Below are 9,513 nucleotides of genomic sequence, written 5' to 3'. Positions count from 1 at the left end.
AGCATCCTCACTGGCTTGCTAAGGACTAAGACCTTACCACTCAGCATGTCTGGTTCCGCTCTGTGAGTGGAGATGTGTTGGCTACCTAAGTCACTAGGTTTTGTTTCATTTTTTTTTTTTTTATGTTGGTCAGATAGGACAAAAATACATAGGCAACCTTCATAAGTACAAATTCACCTTGAGACTGCTCACTAAAATTGTTTTTGTACCAAAGGTTCTACTTTTCTAAACAATGACTGAGAAAATAGAAGATTATGCAAATGAAGCATGGTGCAGCTGAGTATCTGGATCATTGGAATAAAGAACCAGCAAGCGAATCCAGTGAGCTTATTAGTGAAGACAAAGTGATTGTCAGGGCTAAGAGAAATGTAAAAATCACAGTAAATGAGGGCCAGCAGGGGCATGGTGGTGAGGGCACTGAATTCCCACATGGCTGACCATGGTTTGTTCTTGTAACTCCAGAGAGCAAAGGTCTCAGATTCACTCCCATAGTCCTCATTTTCTGCACCAAAGGTGGCCTCTTCTCACATTTTACATTTCAAGTCCTTTTACAGAAAATGCCAAATCCAGTCTCACAGGGTTAGCCTCCCCTTATGGCCCCTCCAGGGCAGTAGTACTACATGCATGCAGTTTCCAAAGCACCATCGACCGCATTTCAAGGACTCCATGCATAGAACAAAGGTGGTAACTCAGTCATCTCAGGCCTGTTTCTGGGCAGACTCTCCTCTCCAGGAGTACAAAACATCCAGGTCTGGGGCTGGCAAGTGGATGGTGCTGGACTCCCACATGGCCGACTACGGTTCAAGTCTCGGACCTGGTGGCTTGCTTTCTCACTTTCTCTCTCTCTCTCTCTCTGATCAAACTGGAAAATAATAATAATAATAATAAAGTTAAATAAAATAATTCTTTTAAAAAAAATCCAGGTCTGACTTCACCCAGGTCAGTGGTTACAAAACCTTGTCATTGTGTCTTCTTGAACAGCCTATGTGTAGGTGTTAGTAACTTTTTGTGCTTGAAGCTTCTTGAACAATCTTAGACCTTACTGGAACAATCAACTTTCTTCCTGCCCTGAAGTTTATGTGGGTTCAGAAAAAAACTTGAAAAAAAAAAAAAAAACCAGAAACCCAAGATCCAACAAAACTCCATTATGAGCACTTCTTGATATCCTTGCTGCATGACAAAAATGTAATTTCCTCTTGCCTCATTAATAATGAACACATGTGTTCTTAAAAGCAGCAGTGTTTTTTAACATGTCAGGCCTGCTTCGCTACTCTGTGCGCCAAGATATTTACATCTGCCATTTTTTTTCATGATGTGAGAACTGGAACAAAGAGAAGTTGATCGTGTGCTCGTATTCTCTTTGTAATGATGGGTGGGTGGCTAGATTTCTTGGTGCCAGCTCTGCGCCATGGACAGTTCTATTTCAAAATGTGCAAAAAGTCAGTTTTATGAACACTTGGCTCATATTGCTTCTCTGCCACTTTCTCTAGGAGTGCCCCAGTGGTGTTGTTAATGAAGAAACCTTCAAAGAGATTTACTCGCAGTTCTTTCCACAGGGAGGTGAGTGCAAATGTGGACTTGTTAACATCCTCTCAGGGTTAGAATGATGCTTGCAACCTTGAATTTGGTCTTTTTATGGCATGATGCTATGGGTTTCATCTGTAGGCAAAAGAATTCATACATAGCATGCAAATGCATACCATTTTCAATCCACCATAGAGTAAGCTATTTACAAATGATCAAATATCCAAGAGATGACTTCAGTTAATTCAAGTCTTACTGTGTGCCTTGTACTATGGCCATTAAGTGCCCGACTCTCTGAGGGTGGTCCTCGAAATGGCACAAGCTCTCTCACATGCATTACAGGTGTCACTTGATTCTTCTTTAAAAACGAGGACAAGAGTAATTATCCTCAATTTGTAGATATGGAATCTGGGGCTTAGAGAAGTTGAACGCCTGGCTCAGGGCCGCATGCCGACTAAGTGGCATATCTCTCTCACGTGCATTACAGGTGTCACTTGATTCTTTAAAAACGAGGACAAGAGTAATTATCCTCAATTTGTAGATATGGAATCTGGGGCTTAGAGAAGTTGAACGCCTGGCTCAGGGCCGCATGCCGACTAAGTGGCATATCTGGGTTATAACCTAGATTTTTCTGTAGCCTCACCGCGTACGCTTTCAGCTGTCCCCCTTCCTTTTAATAAAACTCTTTGCTGTGACCTTCTCGTTTGAGAAAACTAAAGCCACTCTGCATACTATTTAAACTGGAAAGAAAACACAAGGGTAGCATAATGATGGCACTACACGTTAGAGACGGACAGGAAGGTATACTTTCTTTTTTTATATATGATTTTGTTCACTTAACTTTATTTATTATTGTTATTCTTTAACTTGACTATAGAGAGACAGAGCAACAGAGAGAGAGAGAGAGAGAGAGAAAGGAAAAGCGAGAAATCACCCCCCAGGGGCTGGAAGCACTGTCGGCCATGTGGGAATCCAGTGTCCTTAACCACCACGCCACCTACCGGTCCCAAAAGACTCATTTCCTATATTATCTTCAAGTTTTCCTTTCAATCACCAAACAGATGCCCCACTCCCATGTGTCACTCAACCTACAGAGTGGGAGGCGGTCAGGGAGCAGGAGTCAAAGGCATGGAATGGGATTCCGTCCCAGCCAGCGGTGTGGTCCAGATGCTCAGCGTGATGTGAAGTGCGAGGGAAGGGGTTTCAGTGCAGCGCGGTGAGCGCAGGTTGTGGACATAAGTAGGCCAGTAGCAGGGCGGGAGGCAGCACAATGGAGGCGCTCTCTCAGGATTAAAACAAGTTGGGGGAGGGGGCCAGCAGGTGATGTAGTGGTTAAGGCACTGGACTCCCACACGGCCGACCAGTTTGAGTCCTGGCCCCAGAGGATGGGCATTCATGCCAGGCACCTGTGCACACATGCTTCAAATCCCAAGGGATTGCAGTGTAGTCATCCTCCCTGGGGGGTCATTTCTCACTTCCCCTCTCTCTGCCTCTCTCCAGTGAGTGAACATGCCCTATGGCCACATAAATAAATAAATAAATAAAGAGGAACAAGTGGTCCCTTATATTATATGTGAAGGTACGAGAGGAAACATGCCATCATTGCTTGCAGAACTGAGTGCGAAATCCTCCTGGGGATGGGTGGCCCTCAGCGGTGCCCACAGTGAAGTATCCGGGAGCATGCGCCACACCTCGGCCGTGGGCCCTGAGACCCGGACCTGGGAGAGAGGTTGAGATGAGTCTGGCCTCTCTTATGGGGGGGACAATTCTCTACTCCTGTCCCTCTTAGTTTCTTGACAGACTTTTAAAAGCAACGTATGAAGTAGACAGTGAACAAAAGGTACGTTAAATCCCAGTAAAAATAAAGACTCAAAATTATAAAATAGAAATAGAAGAGACTTTAAACCAAAAATAAAAGGCTGGAGCCAATGAACTGAAAGGTTGCGATTCTTTCTGAAAAGATTCAAAAAGGTTAAGATAAAAGACTAAAGCCCATGAGGTGAAGCGTTGAAGATAATCATGTAAATTTGATCAAGGGCCAGGCCCTAAAGCACTTCAAAATGTAAGCTGGGCTCGCTAAGTAAAGAAAACATATAGACTTTAGAAATGAAAGGCAGAAAGCAAGAGGGAAACGAGACAAAGGATTAGCAGAAGACGGGAGGGCAGTGAGACGGAAACCCTGCCAGGTGCAACTAAGAGGAAGCAGTTGATTCCAGAGCGAGTCAGGGCTGCACGACTTCGGGGTCCAGAGTCATCTCTACCCGTCCACCGGTACCCAGGACCCGAATCCCACCCAGGACCCAGACAAGTCGGGGTATCTGCTGCACGCAGCTGCATGTGCCTGGGAATTCTGGGACCACACAGTCCCCTTCCAGTGTGGCCACAGAAACTTCCCAAGTCTTAGTAGTTGCTCTGCTTCTGATACTAAGTGACGTTTATGCTCACGTCTAAGTCTGTCAGCCAGCTTACTGGCTGTTGGCTGGTCTCTGGTCTCAGAGCCAGAAAGACCTGAGCTCAAGTCCCAGATGTACTCCTTACTGACTGCAAGCCTTTGGGCAGGAGTCTTAACCTCTGGGGTCCAAAATTCTTATCTGAGTTTCAAAGGATGAAAATACTAATGAGGACAAGGACACTAACAGCAGCAAGTCATCTTCGTCTTATTAGAACACTTATGATTTTGCTATAAAGATTGCCTCTGGCAAGCTCTAAGCCATTTGCAGACCCGTGTCTCTTCATCCTCACACCCACCATTACTCGGTCCAGTACTGGTCTCATGACCCAAATTCTCAAGTGTTCAGGACATTCTAGCCAGAACGTCACGAACATGTCTGGTCAGCAACAGCTTCTCTGTAGGCAGCTGGTTCTTCGAAGTCTCAAATTCGTCCTCTCCCGAAAGGGGGGCAGCAGGACCTGCAGCCAGGTCTCACGTAGGACAGCCGAACACGGGTGTAACCATAGTCTGTCTTCACCGTTTCAGATTCCACGACGTATGCACACTTCCTGTTCAACGCATTCGATACAGACCACAACGGAGCTGTGAGCTTCGAGGTAAGCCCTAGACAATTTCCGTCATTCGACTTTAGAGGCCCTGAAAGAGATTTTAGTCTTTTTAATGGGAAAATTATAATAGCACCAACTTCCTATAGTACATTATATTCAGTTCTACATGTAAGTTTAGTCTGGTGTTAATCATATGGACCATGCGTAACATTCTTCCGTAATATTTATGTAAAATATTGGTAATTATGATCAGTATGATTATCATTTGGAAAATGAGTTGTAATGGCTGTGTAGATATGAGTGTTGATAAAATGCCTTCCCTTGTGAAGGCAGTCTAATGGCTAAATTAATAAATGTTGAATCAAATAAAAATCACACTTAGGGGCCAACAGGTGCTGTAGAGATTAAGGTGCTAGGCCCCCACACAGCTGACTGCAGTTCAAGTCCCAGATCTGGTAGCTTGGGAATCACTCTGGGCACATGTGCGTGCATGCCCAAAATCCCAGGGGGACAATGGAGGAGGGATTGCACTGTGGCCCTCCCCCCAAGGGGTGATTTCTCACTTCCCCTCTCACTGTCTCTCTTCTGTCTCCGGCAAGCACACACACACACACCCTATGGCAAAAACCTTTTTTAAAAAATCCCATTTAGTGATAGGTTATTGCAGTTACTTTCCAAACTGAGTAGCTACCTGGAAAATCTCTCCAAAAGAGAACGGTAGGGATGAGCACAGTTTGAAGAGCTACAGCACAGTGGAAGGTAAAGCAGAGCCCATCCCGATTCGATGGCCAAGAGAGAACGCAGTCCCCACTTGACTTCTGTAAGCCCATAGGCAGAATGAGTAAGACCGGAGGAGCCCTGGATCCCGATATGACTGGATCTAATTTCCACTGCGCCACCTTGCAGCTGTGAGTTCCTGGGCTGAGTATTGCAACCCCCGAGCCTTAGCGTACATACCTGGAACACATCAGCAGCCCAAGTGATCTCATGGGGTGATGCAGGAGTTAAAGAAGAAAGAGTGGCAATGTCAAGGAAGTCTTGGCTCCGTGCTGGCACCACATACAGCTCTTAGACACAGCAGTTACTACTTGGGAGGTCTTCTAACAAGGCCAATGCACAGTGACCCTGTCCATCCCAGTGCACAGTAAGCTCGTCTTCGAACACAGTCTAGCCAAGACTAGGCAGCACTGTGAAGGCTAGTTCTGCACCTCATCCTTCATTATTACTTTAGGGAGACTTCTGCTCTAGGGCCCATTTCTTGTTAGCAGACGTTTTTCACAGGAAATGTGTTATGTGTGGCTTGGATGTTGGAAAAAGTAGTGTTACCAGGTTGTTCTCAGAAAATCATATGCACTTGCAGTGGGAGCCAATGCCATTTATACCCAAGCATCGCCCCGTTTGGTGCCTGCCCTGATAGAATTTCCAAGACCACAGGTGGCTTGTCAGTGTCCAACTAGATGAGAATGGTTACAACTAACAAGTGGTTTGTGCCCACAACGAGCTCTGAGAGACAGTCTCAACACATAAATCATCTCGCTAAATAAAGGGTTCAAACCTGAGGGCTATAACCTTTGATTCTGCCACGTGAGAATTTTATCAGTTTGTGTCTTACATGTTTAGAAATGTCCTGTCGAATTGTCTTGTTTATGTATTTTAGGACTTCATCAAGGGACTTTCCATTCTGCTCCGAGGGACAGTACAAGAGAAGCTCAACTGGGCCTTTAATCTGTACGACATAAACAAAAAATCATCTTGCTAAATAAAAGGTTCAAGCCTGAGGGCCGTAACCTTTGATTCTGTCACGTGAGAATTTCATCAGAGTTTGTGTCTTACATGTTTAGAAATGTCCTATCGAATTGTCTTGTTTATGTATTTTAGGACTTCATCAAGGGACTTTCCATTCTGCTCCGAGGGACAGTACAAGAGAAGCTCAACTGGGCCTTTAATCTGTACGACATAAACAAAGACGGCTACATCACTAAAGAAGTAAGGGATCCGCCCAGCACGGCTCTCCTCTGGGCCGTTTATTTCTGAACTTAAAAATGTCAAACATTATAATGACTAATTCCAAAGTCTCTTTTCAGAAAATCCAAAATATTTTTTGTGGTGGTAAGAGATAGAAGTATTCTTTTTTAAAAAGAGATTTTTGCTATCAGGCACGTGTCCTCAGCAGAGACAGAGACGGAGAGAGAGAAATCAAGAAACCACCCCTTGGGGGATGGCCACGCCACAGTCCTTTCTCCTCCATTCTCCTCTTGGGGTTTTGGGCATGCACACACCCCTGGCACGTGTTTCAAGCCACTGGGTCTGGGACTCAAATCACAGATGGCCACATGGGAATCCAGCACCTTAACTACTACGCCATCTGCTGGCCTCAAGAGAGAAGTAGTCTCATAAAAAAAAAAAATCTAGAAAAAAAAATCCGGAGGTTTTGGTGACCCTGCAAAATAAATATATATAAAGATTACGCCTTTGGGGGGCAGCAGGGACTTGTGGTTGCGGTGCTGAATTCCCACACGGCCAACTACAATTTGAGTCCTGGGCCTGGCAGCTTGCTTTCTCACTTTCCCTTGTTTCTTAGTGTCATTTTAACAAGTGCTGTGAACAAAATAAAGACTGGGTTGGAATCGGATGGGAAGAAAATGTCTCCAAACCATGTTAGAATATCTGGCCTGAAACAATTTGATCAAAGTGGAAACAGGCAACTTTACAGTCACAGAGATTGTTCTGCGACCTGTATTTCATAGCAATGACCTGATGCAATGGTATGGTCTCCAAACATAACCACGCAGTCTACCCCTGCCCCCCGGGAAAAAAAGGCTCACAGGCAAAATCAGATGCTCACCCCACATAGTTTATGAAACCAACTTCAAACACATGAACGTGAGGAGGGCTGGGGTGAAAGGAGAGCATAAGTGGGTTAAAGGGCCATGTCGCCAGAACCCTGGTGCGCTCCCTGGTCACGTGGCCTGCCTCTGCCTCACTAGCCCTCCCTGCAGGTGAGTTTTGAGAAAGGAGCCACACAGAGAAAAGGAGCACAGGCCGACGGCATGAACCTGGTGCATCAGACAGGGAGAGAGCACCTGCCAGGGCTCCAGCCTGTGAGCGGGCCTGGCTTCATTTGTGTTTCTCGAGCAGAGGACGCATGGAGCCAGAACGCGCGTCCGCGTGGGTCAGAATGAAGACCTCAGCAGTGTCTGTGCACACAGCTCACCCCGAAGGCTCGTTCTGGTGTACTCGGTACTCCACACACATTCCGTGCCCGGAAGCCACAGGCAGTCAGTTCCTTCGGGTCCTCGAGCTCCTATCTCCTCAGTCGCACGCAAATGTACTCGGCTTACTCTTGCTCCCACACTTCTCAGAGGGTGTCACCGTTTACACTTAACACTACTTCATCATTTGTAATTGGGGGGCAGCCCGTGGCATGGTGGTCGAAGTGGCTGGATTCCACAGGGTGACTGTGCACTTGGAGTCCGGACCTGGAGGCCTGAGAAAACACTGCAGGTGTGTGCGTGCCCAGATTCCCGAGGGGAGAGGTGGCAGGGAAGGGATGGCAGTGTGGCCATTCCCTACGGACGGCTGCTTTCTCGGTGGTCCTCTCTCAGAGTCTCCAGTGAGTGCACACCTTCTGGAAAGGGAAAAAAAAAAAACTCTCAAAAGCAAATATATATGACATCGGTATTAACTTAATCTATACTTTTAAAATCAGAATGTCTAAGTAATCTGATATTAATTTTACCCTAAGACTGAAAATGACAAGGCCAACACTAGTCTTTGGGGCTGGCCCTGTGGTTCAGTGGTTAAGGAAGTCAGGTCCTACATGGGTGACCATGGTTCAAATCCCAGCCACAACAGCTTGAAAAATGCACTGGCTATGTGTGTACCCCCACATCCTGTCAGGATGGAGATGGAGAAGGTGTTGAGGTGTTACTACATCTCACTGGGGGTGGCGTCCCTCTCTACCACCCCTTGCCCCCCTCCCCGCGACCCCCCGGCCCCACTACCTCGGTCTCTCTCTGGTGAGTGCATGTGCCCCCTGGAAATTAAAAAATATCAAAACGAACAAAAACCCCAGTAGACTTTTATTTACGTCACCCCCAGGGGGTATGGCCAGCCATAATCCCTTTTCCTCCATTCTTCTCTTGGGATCTTGGGCACACAGGCACTTGTGCCCAGCACGGGTTTCAAGCTACTGATCCAGGACTCGAACTGCGGTAAGCCATGTGGGAGTCCAGCGCCTTAACCACTGTGCCACCTGCTGGCTTCCAGAATGGACTCTCACATTCTAATTCTGCTGCTTGTAAGCAGAGAGTGGATGGCTTTTCCTTTGGAACAATTCCGGGGCAGCTCTCGAAGAATCAAAGTAAAAATGAAAATTCTCGAAAACGGAGCAGGAAGGACCAGCCAGAGCCCGTGTGTGTGTGTGTGTGTGTGTGTGTAGAGAGAGAGAGAGAGAGAGAGAGGGAGGTGGGGCGGGCTTCTCCATCGCCGCGCGGCCTCACCTGTGCACCTTCCCCGTTCAGGAAATGCTCGACATCATGAAAGCGATCTACGACATGATGGGAAAATGCACATACCCGGTCCTCAAAGAAGACGCGCCCCGACAGCACGTGGAGACGTTCTTCCAGGTGGGCGTCAGGGAAGTCGGGGGCGGGGACGTGGGCGCAATTTCCCCACGTGCACACCACCACCGGGTGCGAGAGAAGGCAGCCGGCCTTGCTCACAGCGGGGCGGTGCTGTGCTCACTGCGCTCGGCGGGGCCAGGTCTGGAGACCCGCCCTCCTTCCCACGAGAACCCGGCCAGTTCTCAAGGACGCGTTAGCCCCATCTCAGACGAGAATGCCAAGGCTTTCCCAGCTCAGCAAAGCGCCTGGGCATCCTCCCGCCTGGGGCCCAGGGACTGGCGGTCCTGAGCGCGTCATGCGGAGACGGGGACAGGCTGTGTCTAAGGAACGGCTTCTCCCTGCCGGGAAGCAGGGCCCATAGAAA

General features: G+C 47.4%; 1 protein-coding gene across 2 annotated transcripts in view; it reads left to right on the top strand.

Annotated features, from left to right (window-relative positions):
• Positions 1-9,485, top strand: part of KCNIP4 (potassium voltage-gated channel interacting protein 4) — a 447,540-nt gene extending 438,055 nt beyond the window's left edge. The window contains exons 3-7 of one of the 2 annotated variants that reach the window (XM_014592458.2): positions 1,491-1,560; positions 4,502-4,572; positions 6,182-6,259; positions 6,481-6,510; positions 9,048-9,485. In XM_014592458.2, coding sequence (XP_014447944.1) covers positions 1,491-1,560; positions 4,502-4,572; positions 6,182-6,259; positions 6,481-6,510; positions 9,048-9,437 — 639 coding nt within the window. In that variant the 3' untranslated portion in view covers positions 9,438-9,485. The remainder of the gene's footprint in view (positions 1-1,490; positions 1,561-4,501; positions 4,573-6,181; positions 6,260-6,480; positions 6,511-9,047) is intronic. The other variant, XM_014592459.2, reaches the window with a different exon arrangement.
• Positions 9,486-9,513: the final 28 nt, after the last annotated feature.

The sequence above is a fragment of the Tupaia chinensis genome, unplaced genomic scaffold, assembly GCF_000334495.1.
Source record: "Tupaia chinensis unplaced genomic scaffold, TupChi_1.0 Scaffold000695_1, whole genome shotgun sequence".
In the NCBI taxonomy this organism is placed as follows: Eukaryota; Metazoa; Chordata; class Mammalia; order Scandentia; family Tupaiidae; genus Tupaia; species Tupaia belangeri.
This window is presented reverse-complemented; position numbering and strand designations above follow the sequence as displayed.